The sequence below is a fragment of the Lingula anatina genome, chromosome 4 (assembly GCF_051362555.1).
Source record: "Lingula anatina isolate TDL-2025a chromosome 4, LinAna3.0, whole genome shotgun sequence".
Classification (NCBI taxonomy): Eukaryota; Metazoa; Brachiopoda; class Lingulata; order Lingulida; family Lingulidae; genus Lingula; species Lingula anatina.
This window is the reverse complement of record NC_141770.1, coordinates 10,255,902-10,275,534: the sequence shown is the minus strand read 5'-3', so window position 1 is coordinate 10,275,534 and position 19,633 is coordinate 10,255,902. Positions and strand designations below refer to the sequence as shown.

The 19,633-nt window shown below is 35.5% G+C and overlaps 1 protein-coding gene across 3 annotated transcripts in view; it reads left to right on the top strand.

Moving 5' to 3' along the window:
* LOC106160455 (uncharacterized) overlaps positions 1–19,633 on the top strand; it is a 30,718-nt gene that overhangs the window by 3,186 nt on the left and 7,899 nt on the right. Inside the window, exons 3-21 of one of the 3 annotated variants that reach the window (XM_087011790.1) lie at positions 3,727–3,788; positions 4,076–4,179; positions 4,822–5,002; positions 5,316–5,416; positions 6,650–6,799; positions 7,198–7,284; positions 7,521–7,616; positions 8,060–8,180; positions 8,453–8,624; positions 8,830–8,936; positions 10,275–10,319; positions 12,544–12,718; positions 13,056–13,170; positions 14,307–14,387; positions 15,476–15,571; positions 17,275–17,351; positions 17,787–17,949; positions 18,475–18,578; positions 18,996–19,152. In XM_087011790.1, the coding sequence (XP_086867916.1) occupies positions 3,727–3,788; positions 4,076–4,179; positions 4,822–5,002; positions 5,316–5,416; positions 6,650–6,799; positions 7,198–7,284; positions 7,521–7,616; positions 8,060–8,180; positions 8,453–8,624; positions 8,830–8,936; positions 10,275–10,319; positions 12,544–12,718; positions 13,056–13,170; positions 14,307–14,387; positions 15,476–15,571; positions 17,275–17,351; positions 17,787–17,949; positions 18,475–18,578; positions 18,996–19,152 (2,194 nt within the window). The remainder of the gene's footprint in view (positions 1–3,726; positions 3,789–4,075; positions 4,180–4,821; positions 5,003–5,315; positions 5,417–6,649; positions 6,800–7,197; positions 7,285–7,520; positions 7,617–8,059; positions 8,181–8,452; positions 8,625–8,829; positions 8,937–10,274; positions 10,320–12,543; positions 12,719–13,055; positions 13,171–14,306; positions 14,388–15,475; positions 15,572–17,274; positions 17,352–17,786; positions 17,950–18,474; positions 18,579–18,995; positions 19,153–19,633) is intronic. The other 2 variants (XM_087011791.1, XM_087011792.1) reach the window with 2 other exon arrangements.

Genomic DNA, 19,633 nt, shown 5'->3' with positions numbered 1-19,633 from the left:
AAAGGCATTCAAAATGCATGGATTGCTTCTTGTTGACTTTATCTGAGGACATTGAAAACTTTTAATACATAAAAATGACAGATAAAATTAAATGACCCTAATCAGTATCACAAAAATTACTTGCAATCATATTTATCGTCCCCTTTCAAATCATGGTAGTCAGCCATCTTGACATAGTTTGAAAAGAGCGGGGTCTATGGCATCATAGTCTCACTTTATCTGGAAGTGCAGTCAATAAAAATGAAAAACCTCAGCTTATGCCACTTATGCATGGGTTTTGATCTTTGCCTTTATCCAGAACTGTTACAGAGCTATGGCGAGTGTCAGGGAAGGGAGATTTAAGTTTGGTAAATGCAGGGAAAATGCCATTTACCACAAGATGATTCGTTAAGTATGAATTTTGGCGCCAAAATCCTCTTTTGTGTACCTTTAAGTTAAGGCCAATAATATTTGGCATATTTTGTCAGATCACAACTAAGTGGCCATCCAGTTGTAGAACTAAGGAAGCTTGGTCTGTTTTGGTACCTAGTTTACCTAGCTCCTGTGCAATGCAATAGATAGACCCTTCTTAGTTTTGTCCAGAAATCTGCACTGGTGGAAATTAAATGATGCAGTCAGATAAGGGGATGGGGTAGACCTTTGATGTTTTGTGGCTTGTCAAGTTTTTATCTTGATTGAAAGGAAAATGGCAAGTGAGTTGGTACCTTGTTGTTTACTCCCTATTGCCTTGTATTGATTTTTATTTCGTGTAGTTATTGCTCACGTGGATTTGACACTTTAATTAGCTTACAGATAACCCACATCTGTCACTCCGGGTGCATTTCAGTCGGCTTAGGATGGCTTAACTTACGATGAATTATCTCCGCAAACTGTGATTAATATGATTTCTTACTATAGAAATCTATAGAAATCCAGTCTTACTACATGCAGCATACTTCAATGATGCTGGCCGTGGAAAAGATTAAAAGAGAGATAAAATCCAGGCACCCCTTGGTCAGAAGTCTTAATCAGTGGTCAGTGTAGAAAGAGCATTTTTAAGCTAAGGCATTGTAACTGGATTGTGAATGAGGTTTTGGATTTATAATGGAAGGTCAAAATCTGGGTTTGTTTGTATTAATGTTTTTATGCTGTGTCACTGCTTCTTTGTGTGAAGTAAATGAAATATTTTAACCTTTAAGAAAATTCAGAATCTTTTATTGATCATCTGTTGTAAGAAACCATTCATTTTGATATACTTGTAGCTGGATTTATTCAGATTAAAGTTGCATTTGATTTATTTTTCATGTTGTAAGTCCATTTCTTTTTATGCTATTATACAGTCAACTAAAAATTAGCTTGTCACGTCTGAATGCAGGTAAATTTAACACCTTTACAGGCAGGGAGTTTTATATTATTATTTTTATTATATGCAAAAGAAAGAAAAAAAAGTAAAAAAGAGAAATTCAAAAACTCGGTCAATATAGCAGTAGGGTTGATATATGCCCTGCAGCGGTAGTTATTCCACATATTCTGGTAGCAATCCACACACATTTGGACTGGATTGTACACACAGAGTACTTTTGTCTGAAAATTTCAGTAGCAGAGCTGCTTTGTTATTTTATTGATTAACCCATGAGTAAATATATAGTGTAGGGTCATTTGATACCAGGGCCTCTATAGCAATTATCATGTGCTGTATAAAGATCCTTTTTTTTTTTTTTTTTTTTCAGAAAAATGGAAATTTTATTTTTCTAGGACATGAAAAAATCATTAATGCGTATGCATCTCATCAATTTCATCAAAGCAACATATCACATCTTATGAAAAAAAATGAATTTGTAGAAGTTGCTGGAGAAACTGAGGAAGTCCTCCCCCATCCACATTGACTTAATTTATTTTTTGCATTTTCTGTTTCCATCCCTGTTGATTCTTATGATTGTCTAGACTCTGAATCATAAGAAGAGGGGCCATTCCTATGACTGAGTCACCTTACACTCTAGTATCTAAATGTACAAGTTTTCTCTTGATCCTGCAAGGAAAAAAAGTTCTGTTTTTGTTGCAATTTTCTTATTCTGCCTCTTTTGCTTCAAACAATTCAGTCTACAATGAACAGTGACGTGTTGTATTGGTAATGCACATTGGCCTAATCTTATCGATTAAAATGTACTTGAGGTCGTCTTCGCCATCATCCTCCTATTGTATTTCGGAACAGTGCAGTAGATCTGATATGACAAACTGTGTACAACTAGAGCTGAGAAGGAGTCAAATATGAAACAGCAATTGTATTTATGCAGTGCAAACATCACTGTTACAGTACTGAATAGAAAATATTTAACCAACAGAACATTGTGAACTGCATTTTTATTCTACAATGCCGACAGTTTGTCAAAAAAAGGTTTTTCCTGTGAAGGATGTAATTGTTTGCGATTAATAATTGAAACCTGGATTGAAGCAAATTTAGTGCAAATTTAGTATGTACACTTCACTTACAAAAGACAAGGCGAAGGACCTCCCAACTTTGAAAAAAAAAAGAACTATGACCCAGAAGTACATGTATTGAACCACCAGTTTGGCTTGTCTCATCACATCGAAGAGATTTATGTATCATCTATTACTCATTGGAGTGCTGCAGGAAGTTTTGAGACAAAAAAGGTTTGCCCCTGCTTGTGAGGAAGGGGGGGGGGGTTAATGTTAGTGAAAAGTACGTGTAAGTAGGTAATATAGGGTATTATATAGGAAAGTCCTGTCTTTTTAATAGAAATATATACAACTTCTCAGTGTATATAAAATCATGTACCAATTCGTAATGCTAGTAAGTAACTGTTAATTGAACCTTTGTGTTAGTACTAAAAAGTTTGATTTATCAAATGACAGAATGGCTCCTGCATTAAATGTTTTGCATCACTGTATCGCCTTCACCACTGTTAACGTTGTCAGCCTGCCTCCAGGTGACTACAATAACAACTGACGCAACAACGTGGTTAACTGAGGTTATTACTAATTATATTCTCCCCAGGCTTTTAAAATTTGCTTTCCACCATCCATCCATTTCATCACCAGACTAACAAATTTTTGATTTGGCTTGTTAGTTTTCTGAGATCTGCTAGTGTGCATTCCCAGAGATTTAGATCGACCTAACTCCCTGAGGGTTCTTGCTAAATTGCAGTCAGCCGAGCGCGCACCATAGTTAATTACCCCCTTACAGCTTTTAGTAGGCGGGACTGATGCATAAGCCGGCTAAGCTGACAGTAGTCTAGTGAGACTCCCCACAGGGATAGATTGATCTAAAATCTATGGGAATGGGTTCTTAGTCAGGGTGACCAATCAGAATAGGGTGCCTAGTTAATAAAGGCACGGAGTTTGAGTGCTTCTTACTGTGTCAGGTGCAAATGTTGTCAAGTAATGCCAATTAGCAATTTCACAATTGCTATTGTCCAAGAGGAGGATGTATGAATTTTATTATGTGTATTGTTAACCAGTGCCCATGGCGACATGACTTTGTACAATATGAGCAGCTCTTATTCAAAATATCACGATGTATTCTCGTGTGACATTATACTATGCCACTTGATAATCTTTATTCTGTTGTTTATGAATATTTCATAAGATTCGATCAAACAGTTTAGAGTTGTTGGCTTTCATGGTTAGTCTTTCAGATATGTGATATGTTGCTTTGATGAAATAGATGAGATGTATATGCATTAATGATTTTTTTTTTGTAAATAATGTCATCATTATTGATTTCAGGTACATGTGCCAGAAGATGACAAAAGCTTTGCTTGAAAGTTTGATGTATAGTATACAACAAGGTAACTCTCTCTCTCTCTCTCTCTCTCTCTCTCTCTCTCTCTCTCTCTCTCTCTTCATGTGTTCTGTATACAAAGCACTTTCGTTTTCCACATTATAGATCTGCTTCTAAATCAAACATTTTCAGTATATATGATATGGTGTGATACATTTGTAGTCATGGTAATTGTATTCATAAGTATTTACCTAACATTTGTATTACAACTCATCATCTATTTTGGCAGCTAGATGACATGAATATGTTATGAAATAGTCATTAATATTCTTATCGATCCTTTTTTTTTCACAGCTACCAATAAGCCTGTAGTCCGTAACCAAACTATAATCCATGCCATGAATTGGATCAAGTTGAACCTTGATAACTTGGAAGAGGAACACTTCAATCTAGTCAAGGTAAAATAAACCTTTAGAATTATTATAATATCTAAGTCCATCAGCAGAAAAATGATTATAGGTTTGAAATGTTCTTTTGTCACATGTTTGATGACATCTTGTTCTGTCTGCAAAGATGTCACTTGGTTGACACTTGGATCCATTGTACACATTATATATATGTATGATGGGTCCAAGTTTGGCAACATGACTGACGTCTAGTGACATCAGACTGAAGTAAGATGTCAAACTGACATTGGAACATGTCTGTGAGTAATATAGAATATTAGTTTGGGACAAAAAAAAAGAAAAAAACATTTGAGACCTATCGTATTTAGCACTGTTGATATATTCTAAGCTGCAATAATTATTGTAAATCACAAATTTAACAAATCTCCCTTGTTTCATGCATTTTATCAATTCTAGATGTGTGATTTTAGTTTCTTACAAAAAAAGGTGAAAATATATGGTAATCTGATTTGAAGCACCTAGACCCTTGAATCTCGTTATTCACTTCCATGCTGACTTTCAGAGGTCATATCAACAGTTATCAGCTTCTGCCTGCTGTTTCCTGCTGTATCCTATGACAATGATAAGGAAAACAGGTGATGATTTATATTACAACTTCTAAGAAGACACAATTTATTTTATTTTTTTTTCTAGGACATCATCCTACTAGGATTAACAGATGTTTGGTCAGCTATCAGGAATGCCTGTGTGGCTCGACTGAGTGGGATCATAGAACATATCACTCTGGACCAGCTCCAGTCCTTCTTCAGCAATTTAGCCGCTATTTGTAAAGGAGAGGATTCCTCATGGCAAGCAAAAGAAGGGGCCGTTATGGGTTAGTAGACTGTGTGCGTGTGTGTGTGTGTGTGTGTGTACGTGCGTGCGTGCGTGCGTGTGTGTGATGGGTAAGTAGATTGTGTGTGTGTGTGCGTGCATGCGTGCGTGTGTGTGTGATGGGTAAGTAGATTGTGTGTGTGTGTGTGTGTATGTGTGTACGCACGTATGTGCATGCGAGCATGCATATTCAGCCAGACTATTGATCATATAACTCCAGTAATCTCCAGTCTGTATTTTAACCAACCCAAAGTATGTACAAGTCATAGAATACACTGTGGAAGATAATTTTATCTTTTATCTACTTATTTCAGGTATCAATATAGTCGTGAGACGGTTTCAGTGGATTGGGTTTGACATAGAGAACAGCTCTCCGCGTGACACAAAGAGTACTAGAACAGAGTATTATCTCAAGGTAAGAACAGAAACTGTTTGGTGCTAATTATACTGAAAAAAAAATGAAAAAATATTGCTGAATCAATATCTTTGCTTTGAAATATTTTTGTACTTAACTTTGGGCTCACTATGGCATGCTGAATTTCAGTCAAATGCCAAACATATTGTCATTTAGTTCTACAAGTCAAATATTTAAGTTTTTGCAGGGAATTTTCCTTTTATATTGTGCACAACATTGATTTGATTGATGTTATCAGCTATTTTGTTTGAGTAAGCCCTATTTTTTTGTTAATAATGAAATAGGCTTCTAAATGCAGTAGCTTGTATGTAAGAACTGGAAATATTCTATAAATTATTATTAGGATTCCCCGTAGGGGAATACTATTGTTTTTGGTAGTATTATAGTTATTATTATTATTCTTTCCGCGCGTTTTTTTTCGCAAAAAATCTGAAATAATTTACATAGGTAGCCTATGGTAAGAATATGCCAAAGACCCAGTTTCAGTGACCTTGACCTACTTTTCAAGGTCACAGGAGCTTTTAAAGGCAAAATTTGTAAAATTTGAAATTGCCATTAGGCCTAAAGTATAAGCCATATGACTAAGGGGCTTATGGCCAAAGATACTGAGCCAAATCCACAGATAATGACCTACTTTTATGCAAGTAGGTCAAGGTCAAGGTCGCTAATGGCCAAACGTGCACAAAAAAGGTTTGTTTCCGAGATCTCAAAAACCGGAAGTCCCAGAGCCCCGATCATAGTAGCAAATAATGCCCTATATATTTATCTAAGGTTAGCCGTACTTTGGTAGCGACTGTCTAATTAATTTTTTTAATATAGATTTTTAAATATTTATGACGTTGCAGAAATCTTGAGTTTGGCAATTTCTCCATGAAACACTGGTTTTTGGTCATGGCATGCTGTAGTAAACTACCCCAAACATATACCCAAAACCCCCAAATCAAATGTAAAATTTGACCTTGACCCTCATTTTCAAGGTCATTCGGCTATTTCATGGAGAAATATTGAAGTGGGCTAAAATTGATGTTTTGTTGCCCCCCCCCCCCAATTCGCACATGCTCTTTCAGAATATGGGGTCAAATTTAAGCCATGACCTTCACTTGACCTTGTAAGAGCCTTTCCACACCTATTTTGCAGGGGAATCCTCTGCCACTGGCTTCAGCCAGTTGCAGTCTAGTTATTATTATTATTATTATTATTATTATTATTATTATTATTATTATTTACAAATAGTTTGGAAAAGAGGAGATGTCAGAGATGCCAGTGTTTATCACGAGTCAGATGCACACAGTGATCTTCCCACTGCTGGCCCATCCACAGCTCAGTATCAGAGAGAATGCCACCAAAGCTTTCTCATCTTTCTTATCCAGATGTGAATTTAAGGTAATTTTCTTCTAAAATGGCACCACAGTACAGGGCAGTCAGGGTGCAAGTAGCTCCTGGCATATTTTTTCATAACATCTCCATTTCAAGCTGACTTGACAATGTTGAACAATATTGTCAGAAAGTTTGTTCTCTTCTTTAATAAGCATGATATGAGATGTTTGGCCAGAAAGTTCTTTCTTTTCATTTTTCCATAATACAACATTTGGTATATTGTGGGATGGCTTTTCTCTTAATTTATCACAATACAGTTTTAATTTAATTATTGTCTTTCTCTGTATGCAAAATTCAGAAATCTATCTTTTATGCTTGTTTGTTTTGCAGAACATTTGACAGCTTTGAAAAAAGTGTAAAGACTATTTCTGCATGATATCATAAATAAATCATTTTTATTTTAGGAAGCTTTGACGGCTTTTCGAGATCTGATCAAGCAACTGTGCCAGGGAATTAATCTCCCCAGTTATGAAACGGCAAACGGAAACTTGGTTAGAAGAGTTATTAATGATGGTTTTATTTCATTCAGTGTCATTCATTTCACTCATCAAGTTCAAAAGTTGACAGTAAAAATCAAAAGTATCGACAAAAGAGAAAAATACCATGCCTAATAAGTGGGTCTGTAATTGCAGAAAACAAATGTGACAGGTCACTTATACATTATTCTTAAAAGCTTGGCAGAAGTTGACTTAAACACCATAGTGATTAACTATCTTGTCCATTTCAGCCTCTTCCTCATGCAACAGTATTAGGTTCTGGGTTCAGATTCATGGACGCTTATGCTGCAGAAGGTTTGCTGGGCGTCTGTGTGTTCTTAGTGAAGGTAAGGCTGGTTTAGGAGAATAGAACTGCCAAAAATATGTGTCCGTCTCAAATGTCAGATCCTGAATTAGTTTAGAATATTACCTCATGAACAATATGACTATCCAACCATTAATGGTGCTATTTTATAAAATTACTTTTTCAGATAGTGTGCACTCTGCACAATTTTTTTTTTATCCCATTGGGTTTTACAGTTTAAAACGTTTGTTTCCTTGGTAAAATGTGGGGGAAATCGGAGAATAATGATGATTACCCCTGCCCTTTCTAACCTTTTCTGCTCCCATCTTTATAAAAAATTCAGAGAAACTCAAGTGTGAGGAAGATTTTTTCTCCCTTTCTCTAATATTCTCTGGGGGAAAATCAGGGGAGATTGGTAATCTTTTTTTTTTAACATTCTCTTGTCCCTTCCCTGTATATTGTATTTTATATTTTGTTTGTTTCTAGCACATCCCTCCTGGGTTCCTGCTCCCAAACTGGCCCCTGTATTTCTCTACATTCAGCCTGTACCTCATGCACCCTGCCTCCACAGTGAGACAGGCAACCAGCACAATATTCAAGTACCTCGGTGAGTAGAGTTGAGCCAAATGTGGCCATGAAAAATAGGGTGTTTGGTATGCAAAAGTCTTATCATGGCAACTTACAGGTCCATGTTATTTGTAGGAGGAGGGGGGGGGGGGGCAAGAATGGAAATCAAGGAGGAGTGAAAAGCATTTGCTGAATGCCTTGTCTGAAGGCAAAATAAAAAGAAAAAAAGAACCATGCACAATGTTATTGATAACACTTTACTTAAAAGAAAATAAGAAAAGCTTCTTATTATATGTATTTACTTCTATGCAGTTGCCAAAGATAGCAGTAATCCCACTCTTCTAAAGCTGGTATTACAAAACCTGAGCACTGACTGGAAAGTTAACATGGACCTCTTACTCCAGCCCTGCAACCTTCAGCATTTCTGCCACTTTAAACCTCTCAAAACACGAGGAGAAAGAAAGGACAGCGGAGGTAGCCCAAGGTAGGAGAAGTTGAAAAAATGTGCATTTTGATAAAAAAACAGAGAAAATAAAAATACAAACAAGCTGTTGCTAGAGTAAAGTTAATGAAGTTAGGAAGTATGCGGATGGTGTTATTTGCTAATATTGCTGCTACAAGAGATCCTTTCAGAATCTGAAGAATTTGGTGTCCATCTTTTTTATGGAAGCCATTTTGTATTATAACAGGTCCCATGACAGCCATCCTTCATTAGGTCCTTCAAGGACTAGATCCTACTCCTGGACGTGCCCCAGAGGGCGGAGAAAAAGCATCACAAAGTTAGACGAAACTGCAAGTAAGTCGTAACCACCTTGGATGAAATTAATAATCTATCCAGATTTCTCTATAATGATTGAATCATCAGCTCTTTTGTATAAATCAGAATTGACAAAAACCAAAGATTAAGTCAATATTAAACTAAGCCATAAAAGCCTTCTTCTTGCATATAATGTGTAAATTATGTGTGTTGTGCAAGCACTCATAAGATAGAGAAATATTATATTACATTTAATGCTTTAATGTTTAATAATTGTGGTCATTTTTGTTGCTGTCAAAAGTGGTCATTAGTATGTGGTCACTTTGTTATTTTATTATGCTGAATGGATACAAGGTATTAGGACCAGTGCCAGGAATTATATTTTTAAAGAAAAAATATTATTACAAGTGCTAGTAATAATTAATTCTTAAGAAAGAAACATTTTTATTTATTTATTTATTTATTTATTTATTTATTTATTTATTTATTTATTTATTTATTTTTTAGATTTAAAAAAATTACTCATTTGCTTCTATTTTTTTTTCTTTTTGAGAACAGTTAGTATGTATTTAGTGTGGTATCACACATGCTGAACAATGATAGTAGAACATAAAAGGTCTCAGCCAAAGAAGCGTTCAGAACTAGACTTACTAAAAACAGATATTTCCCTCCTATTGTGTTGTAGATCTTTTGCTTTTAAGTATTCTGGCGCCATTTTCAAAAACCTGTTTGCTTATGTGACTTCTCATCACAGGCTTCATGTACTAAATCTGTGTTTCAAATACCCAGGTGAATTCAGCAAAACACATTGTAATCATGAAGCCTAGATTACATTTGAAATGCGATGCCCATAAGGTGCACGTATACTGCCCGTATTATCATTTTCGTACAGCCTTTGAATGGAGGTAGACAGTGGCCGTGCGAAATCGCTCCTTACGACTTCAAAAATAAAAAAAAAAGAAAAAAATTTAATGCACAGTGCCCGTGTAAATATAATCTAGGCTTAAATGATAATTGGGGCCATTGTCACACAAAAAGAACTTAAGACCAAAATTTTAGCCTACTGTATTCCAGGGTACATTAGTAATAGTTGACTTACTATAAAATTAATTCAATATGGTGCCTGTTTTATAACAAGAAAGAAACGACTCAAATTTAAGACCAAGAGTTACAGCATGGTAGTCGACTTCTATGGATGTATTTCAAACATAATTACACAAAATTTTAAGTCTAGAAATTGAGACCAAATTTGGGTTTAAGTTCTTTCGTGAAATGTGTCCCAGTAGGGGTTGATGGCACTATGAAAGCAGTCAGGTGGCGTAAGTTAAAAAAAGAAACATTAATATTCAGCCATTTTTGTTCAACTTCTCTACACAGGCATTGCAGAGCACGTGGAGACCCATACTCCAAGTATAATGGATGGTAATATATGGCAATGTTATTATGCAATGTTCAATGTAGACTTTGTGTGCTACATGGCTCTTCTTATTAACATCACAGAATACACTACTTTTATGTACATTTATTGACCTTCAGATCAAATTTTGAAGGTCAACTTGAAGGTCATCCTTACTTTGGATCCAAATTTTGGAAGTCAGCAAAAGGTCAATTTTCCTTGAGATCGAATTTTGAGGTCAACAAAAAGGTCATCTTTCCTTGTTCATCTTCATAAAAACTTAAAGTATACAAGCTTTAAGCCACCTTCTTCCTAATCTGAAATCATATAGACTTAATTCTTAAATAAATATTTTGGAAAATAATCTGGAAACTAAATTTAAAAAAACAACTTATGTATGATCAGTCACAATGACTCTTCAGATTTAAGAATATATTGAAAATATAAGAACATTTGTGATATGCTAACAAGTTTTGATCAATGGGTGAAGGGAAACAGCTTTGGAGGATGAATTATAAAACTAAATGTTTCTTTTACTAACATATGTGGGATTTGCTTGTGATTTTGGTAATTGTTTATGGTGATGGGTGTTTGCCAAAGTTTTTTACTTGTAAATGTGCCTCAGCACTTTTATATAACATTTTCTTTCGGATGGCAAAATATCTGATTTGAGATGAATTCTCCTGCACAATTATTCTTTTACTGGTTACTGTGCAATGTTCATGCATAAACTTTTAGACAATTTTCTCAAAAGATTTTTAGGTAATGGCTGTCTAAAATGATGTTGGTGTTGTTTTATGTGTTGTAGTCTTGTCAGTGTAAATGGCAGTGGATTTTTTAAATAGAAGAGAATAAGTGTTGGTGCTAAACTTTCCATGAAATTTCATATGGATTGCACTTAAGATAATTTCCCTTTTTGCACAGCTAAATGTTAACTACATCAAATTCACTCATTCAAAACACTGTTGAAAATGCATTTATTTAATCTTCCATATTTTTTGTTTTGTTTTATTTTTCATCATCTCTCATCATCATAAGCCTCCATACATGATCTTATATTTTAATTCTTTTTCACAGTAATTGAAAATTGAATGTTTAAAATACAGCATAATTAGGTCATGTAATAAATGAACAATCATATACTTTAAGTATGATACACAGTTGTCTCTCACTAGCCGTTAATTATTGTTGTCCTAGATGCTAGTTGTTCTTATGATGTTGCTCTGTGTAGATTAGTGTTGGGATGCAGGCCCGTAGCCAGGGGGGTTCGGGGGGTTCGAAAGAACCGCCCCTTTTGCTGGGAAAAGGTCCACTCTGGGTAAAATTTGATCTAGGTACATGAAGTTTTCATGGGAAAAGGTCCACTTTTTTAGAAAAAGAACCCCCCTTTTGAGATTGCTGGCTACGGGCCTGGGATGGCATTTCTCTTGGGCAATTTATAGATCTGCAACTGTCGTATTAAGGTCATTATGAATCGATATTATAAATGTGTATTTTTAAGCATGGAATGTTTTTGCACAATGGTACCTTTTTGTGGAAAGCACTATTTTAACAGAGTGACATATGCATTTTTTTAAAAATTTTGTAGTATTTCATATACACTTTTTCTCTGTTCTATATATAATCACATTTGATAAAAAACACTCTGATTAAATTTCTCTCTCAAGTTCTATCAGCTGTGTTTTGCATGGGCTTGATATAAGATTACTGCCCAAATATGTGCAATGTTTTCAAACCAAATGGATGTTTTGACTTTGGAATGTTTCTGCCTAGCTTTTCAATTGCCTGCATTTAGAGTACCTTGGTTATATATATATGTGTGTGTATGAAATGGATATATAAAGTCAGCTAAATAGGTATAGAAAATCTACTAATTTGATGTTGAATTTGCTCTAGGTGTAAAGTAGATTTGAAAAGTTGATTTGAACAGAGTGTATGCTTGCTATTTTTTAAATGCAGATGCAAGTTCCTGGCAACAGCAGATTTATTTTGAGGACGTTAAGTTGTCACATAATTAAGTACATAAAAGTAACATTATTATATGGTTTAATTTTTGTCAATCACTTTCAGTGAATTCTATTCCTCTGTCATATATTGCAATTTTATTCACTTCTCTTTCATTTGGCCAATCATTTTCATTTGTCCACTTCAACTGAATATGGTTTACTTCAATTTTACCACCTCCATTTTCATCATTTTCACTTTCATTTTCACTACTTTCACTTTCATTTTCACCACTTTCGCTTTCAGGTGAAGCCACCCTTGCGGAGACATGGGAATGGAGGGAAGGCAGGCTGTTTGCATATGAACTCATCTTTAGGTTCCTCATTAAGAACCATTGGTTATACACCTTTGGTTTGGTATCACAGCAGTCGGTGCCCAGGCTACCACATGGACAGTCTATAGATGAAGGCAATGATCACAAGTAAGAGTGAACTTTTTTTAAGATTTGTGTAATTTTTTAATATTAATTATCTATTTATTCAATTATGTATTTCATTTTTTCTAAATTGATTTGAGCTTGGTTACATGAATATGATATTATTCATTTATTACTTTTTTAAAAATTGAGAATATTCAAATTGTACCTATATCTTTATTATACATAGCCAATAGTTTAAAGATTTTTTTTTATTTTCTTCCATATTTTAAGAGAATAGGTATTTAAAAATTAATTTCAATAGAAATTTTTCTTATGTCTATACAGTAGTTGGAAATTTTTTCATTTCAAATTATTAGATGAATTAAATTTCCACTTTCAGGTCTCCTCGAGACAGTAAACATGCTAAGCTCCAGCACAGCCAAAGTTATGGTGGTCAGGCTCTTAGGAACATGATGCCAAGGTCACCAGGAAGTCCAGATAGTGGGAGCTCGGGGGTGAGTATGGGTAGGAAGTGCCCTTTGTGACAGTGTGTTAGATGGGACAGTGTGTTGGTTGTGATGGGGGTGCCTCGATAGTCCGAAGGTTCATTGGTACAAAGGTTCATTGGTCTGAAAAATCCTAACATTTTCACCAGTTTTTAAAACAAGGGTGCGTTGGTCCAAAGGTTCTACAGTGAACATTCGGACCAATGAACCTTTGGACTATTGCAACAGTCCCAGGTGTGATAGTGCTAGTGTGACAGAATGGAGGATGAGACAGTGTATTAGGCATGACAATGTGCGTTGTGTGTCTGGTGATAATTTATACATAAAATGACATGTTACTTGCATCTTACCAGTTTGATAAACAAAGGGGCCATTTTATATTGCATTTACATAAATATAGAAAAAAATCTCACTGCACATACTGACAGTCTTGGGTACTTTTACTAATAAAAACTGATTTTCAGGTCCATTTCAAAATCAATATAAACCATAATTCAGAAAGGAAATTTTAATTTTTTTGTGTTAAAAACTAGCATAATAAGTCTTCTAAGATTGTTTCTAATTACTAGTACATGCAAATGCAGTTATATTTTGGATTGTCTGGTGATGAAATATATTTATAAGCTGGTGTTAAGTTATAAGTTATATATAGTCCTATATAGAACTTATTTCCCGACCCAGGACTCACTTTTACCATTCAACATAATTGCTAACCTCCACAATTTAATATAAACTTGAAAAAACAATAACCATCTTTGCATACTATATGCATAAGTTTTGAACATACTAAATCATTTCATAGCATGTTTTTGCCCTTGTTGAAGTGTGTTAACAACAAATATTAACATTCAGGGCCCAGTTTTATAAAGGACGTTTAGCACTAACCAGTGGATAAGCCTAACCAGTGGATAAATTCTCCTAACACCCATTAACTAAAAGATGGTTAAATTGTGTTTCATATACAGTCTTCTGACGGAAAACAACCAATTAGTTAACTGGCCAGTGTTTAACTGGATTAATTAATTATTTAAAGGTCAGTTAACTAACAGACTGTTAAGGTCTGGTTAGAGTTAAACACTGGTTAGTGCTAAATGTCCTTTATAAAACTGGGCCCAGACTGTTAACACTTGCACTCTTCACTGCAGACAAGTACAAAGCATGGTCACAGCTATGCAGGAACCACAATGGATAGTCTGTTGGTTCAGTTGCCTAGAAAGGGCAAAAAGGTAGGGGGCGCCACAGTACAGGTGCCTGTTATTCAAAAGGGTGCTTCTCCTTGGAGTATCAAGGATGAATATAGCGTGATTTCCTTAGTTTGATCTACAGTCCTTTGTGAAGTGTTTTTGTGCATTATCTGGTGTGAAAAAGTGTTTTTAATAGAAATTATTATAGTAACCAACTCTGTTAAATGAAACAGTCTGGCATTCTTTGCCATTTTGAAACAGTCTTTTACCAATTTTTGGTATAAATTAATTTTTGTTCCAAAGTGTTAAGGGGTGTCTTTAAGTTCATATTTATGTCTTACAGTGTAGTAGGTTTTTCCCTTGGTTGCTTATTGACCAAAAAATACCAAGTTCATCTGCATAATGGTCTAGTTTGATCAAAGCAAACCAGTGCATTAGCTAAGGCCTCTTTGATACTCATTTTATATTTAACAGTTGTAAAAACAAAGGTTAGCATTGCTCACTGTTCTGATCTTAACCTCATCTCTGGCCTTGGCCTTGTTTTAACCTTGTCCACAAATTTGAGCTTAAATCAGCTGTTCCTTTGTGCAAGTCTGTATTTGGCCTTGATGCCAGATGTGACCTGACTACCTCTGTTTCCTACCTCATTCCCAGCATTGAACTTTCCCATGCTTATTACCTTGACATTTCTTATAGTCTTTCTCATAGAACCTTGTCCATTAAAAAGCTGACTGGAGCCTTGTTTTTCACCAAAAGTTAAACCCCTTATAGCATAGTATGTCTGCTTGATTTCTTCATGATATCTCAATCTCAGTAATTGAAATAAGTTTTACTGGTTGCTTCAACTCATTTTGCCACTTTCAGGTGTGCTTGTTTCATTAACTAATTTACAGTGTTGAATTCTATATTCTGTTAACCTACAAAAAATCAAATTAATTGCAATTTAGAGTTTAATACTATAAATCAGGTAATTAAGTGAAATGTATATAATCATGACTTAACAAGTTTATGTAGAGAGTGTGAAAAAAAATCAATTTAACTATTTTTCAACAGTCAGCGATAAAATGCAGTACAAGCACTCTTCAGTTTCAAATTGATAAATTATGAAGCACATGCCATTTTTTTTACAGGAGTGCAATACAGTAGCCAATGAAGTGGATGTAGATATCCGTAGTGAAAGTCCTCTGTCCACATCTGGCTCCAGTGCAGGAAGACCACCAGCTCCAGTAAGTGTGTGTGTGTGTGTGTGTGTGCGTGCGTGCGTGCGTGCATACGTGCACACGCGCGTGTGTGTGTGTGCATGTGTGTGTGTGTGAGCGTGCATGGGTACACATGCATGAGTGTCTGTTTATTAAGTATATGATTCTTTAAGTGTATGTTGGTACTTGCAATTGTACTCATCAGTGTGTTTATGTAGGTAGGCATATCAGTGTTTATGTGGGTGTGTGGGCATGCGTGTGTATGTATGGCTGTATGTTTGCATACGTGTGTGTTTGTCCATTTCTCTGTGTATTGTCTTCAGAGCAGTTTGTCTTTTACATGTGTAAAAAGTTACATATATTGTAGTGTATATGGGGATTTAAACTAGACAAAGGACTCATTCCCAATTTAACTCGCTCTATGTAGATCGATCCAACAATCTGCAAAGTTGAATCGATCTACATAGAACAACAATTTTGTTGAAAATGAGCCTTAACTCTTAAATTACACATTAATAGATCTATAAACATACCCCATAACATCCTTCCCTAAAAATCCTCCATGTCAAATAACATAATAATGTTGATTCTACTTGCGCATGCACTCTTTTCCTTATCCTGTATCTGTCATTTCTCCCCTCCAGCCACTGCGTAGGGTTATGTGGGCGAAGGTAGCGTATGCACTCACTGTTTGATGAAGACAACAATTACAACTAGATGGTCTCAGTCGTACATGTCACTCTGCTTCATTGTCTTTTGAAATTATTTTTTGTTTTTGTGTTATTTACGATGTTGGCATACTGTTCTTATTTATAGTAAGGAAAGATATGAGGCTTAATATGTTTTGTCTTTCTTTGATAATAGTTATTATTTTTGTTATTTATTGTATTTTATTATTTAAATTGATAATATTTTCTTTTGCTATTTTTTGTTTTAATGCTTTTTATTTCACTTTTTTGGCTTCAAATTTTAAATTTCTATCAGCCTGGTTGTATTGTTTCTTAAAACACTTCTGTCATCTGTGCTTTCATCCCACAGAAATATTTGGTATCCTGCAAGCTGAGAATTCTCTCAGCCCTAAAGTTAAAGACCTTGGTGTTATAAATAGGGGCAATTTTCTAGAGGTGGACGTAAGTCTTGTGATTAATATTCTTCAGTAGATCCTTTTAGACCATAATCCATCCTATGTCGTATATAGCAAGGGCTGGTATGGTTTGCAATTGAGAGATAGAGATTTTTGTTTTCTTAAATGTTTTCAGTTTCTTTTCAAATAGTTAGTAGTCATGTCTTGAAATATGTTGCATCCTTAATAGAAAATACAAGTAATGCAAAGATTTCCCTTGCTGAATATACTAAAATATAAATTCAAGAAGTAAAAGAAGTGATGTTTGCTCCTCGCATTGCCCTTGGAGTTTGGAATTTGGTTGAGTAGTGGTTGGTCCATGTAAGTAGAAGAAATGTGTCAGAAGTGCCCAAACTTGAGAATATAACTTTAAGAGGAGAAATATGGGGATGAAGTATGTTCTCTGTATTGACACTGTTTAAATATTGGATTGTAGTATTTTATTATGATTATGGAAGCCAGAAAAGATATTTTACTGTAAGAATGTATCTGTGCAGAAACAGATAAAGCTGTGTCAGGTATGAATTATAGGGGGCCCAAAACTGTCCTTTTCATTTCACTGTAAAATGTTTTGCAGTTGTTTGATTGATGGTCATTGTCTTTGCAGCAACGTGGTCAAACAGTAGGCAACTTCTACGTCCCTCAAGTACAGACAGAGCCACCTGGTGGCCAGATTAGAGCCAGGTAAGAATTGCAACATTATAACTTTAACAATAGAGTCCGACCGATATGTTATAGAGACAAAGAGTGATCCCAGTATCGTTGTTATGTCTGAATTTCCCTGATGATTTTAATATGAAAACTAATGGGTTGATAGCTCAGCTTTAAATATAAGTTGAGGTACCATGCTCTAATATATTGTTTGCATACTCAGTGTTAGAAATTAAGGCTGGACCGTCTGCCCGTGGCTGACAACTTTTAGAACAGGCTGAGAAGTTTTCCCACCGGGCAGACATTCAGTCCAGCTACTTTTCAAGATGGCTGGACTTTCGGTCCAGCAACTTATTTTCCTAAGAGGCAAACACTGTGCATACTTCTTCTGTACTATCAATTACTAGTAATACATCACATGTTTTCTCTTTACGCTCATATCTCACATTTTGTGTTTTCTTTCAATAGGTCAGGCAGCATAGAGCATCACTTGACGTGCCCATCATTACGAAGCCTGGTGCACCAGTACTCGTATTACGTTAAACCAAATGTCCCATTCCGTCCCCCGGGAACGCTGTCAGGACCACAGGCCTCGTCGCTTCTCACACACACACGGGTTATTGACAAGAGGGTTAGAAGACTGTCACTCTTAAATGGCATTTGATTTTGATTTTTAATTCATTTTCTGGCATTTTACAGATGTATGCATCTTGAAAATTTAATCATTTTGAAGTTTCTGTATTTGTATTATAAAAATGAAAGACCAACTTATCGGATAAAGTTTTAGAATGAATAATCAATATTCAGTAATTACTCTGTTTTTTTATGGGGAAGTTGTGAATTTTACGGATATTGAATTTTTTATGTCAAAAATTCTTAAAACTAGAATAATACTATTTTAATGTTTGAAAAAAAAATTAAAACAGGCATACAGTAAAAGCATCACAAATGCTTTATAGAAATATATATGTATAGATTATTTTCCCCATTGAAAAAATCCAATCATTGATGTAGTTATTTGAGTTTGTCACTTAGTTTTGACCTCATATTGATTGGGGATGCAATATATTAATCATTGGCTTTTATATGATCCTATAGTTTGATTGTTGATTTTTCTCATTCCTTTACTGTATCTCCCATAATTCAATAATTCCAGGCCAAGAAGGAGGCACCTAGAAGGCCCAGTAAAGAAGAAGTTGGTCTGATTCCAAATAAAGACCAGAATATGCAGAGGTCATCCCTGTGTCCCTCTCCCCTAAGGTAAGACCATTGACCTCTATGTGTCAGTGTGTCGACGTAATTTATTTTACAAATATGAAGAGATGGCTTATGTCATTTATGCTCACTCCCAACTCTAATTTTTTGATAATTTTTAGTACTTCTTAGTTGTGTGATTTTTTTATTATTACTTTAAATTAATTTTTTTTATATTGCGCCAAAAATTTGTTATTTGCATATATAAGTTAGACCTGTGACAGGCAATTTGGTGGGGGCTGTGTCCTATAATTTTCTACTGATCTACTGACCCTAAGCAGAAATAAAGTGGTCAGTAACCAACCAGATTTACAAGATTTTACTTTCCTTGATTCAATTTTGACTAACACATGACTCGGGGTCCAGAAGTTAGCATCACATACTCCATTACTCATATTTTACATATGTTTATATTCACACCAGCACTGCCACTGACCAGGGCTTTCCAGATGACCGGGAGCCAGCTTGGCTGTCCAACCTAGAACTGAAGCCATTGTCCACTCTGTTGAAGAACATGCTGTATCAGACTGTGGAATGTCTGGCTGACACACGCTGGGAGCTCAGGAGGATGGGACAGCAGGTATGGGTGGGATTGGAGGGGGCGGGAGGAGGGGGGTTGGGGGGGGGGGGGTAAGGACCAGGAAGGGGATGGGGTTAGAAAGAAGGGGTTGGGTAAAAAGGGTAGTTGATTTATGCAGGGTGGATCCAGAGATATTTTCTGACAGTCTTCCAAATTATCTTTGTTGATCCATCCTCTGTTTTTGTCCCTCTTTCGACAGAAAAAAAAAATAGATACCCGTCAATGTAAACTTGGAAATCTGACCATCTTCCTGAAAACCCAGAAGCCTAAATCCGCCCCTGGGTATGGTTGGGATTGGAGGGGGCTGGGGGGGGGGGTAGGGACCAGGAAGGGGATATGGCTAGAAAAAAGGGGTTGGGTAAAAAGGGAAGTTAATTTAAAGCTGGCTGCTATATATATTTTGGGAACCAGGAAGGGAATTGTTTTAGATAAAAGGGGTTGGGTGAAAAGGGTAGTTAAGTTAGAGCTGGCTGCTGCATAT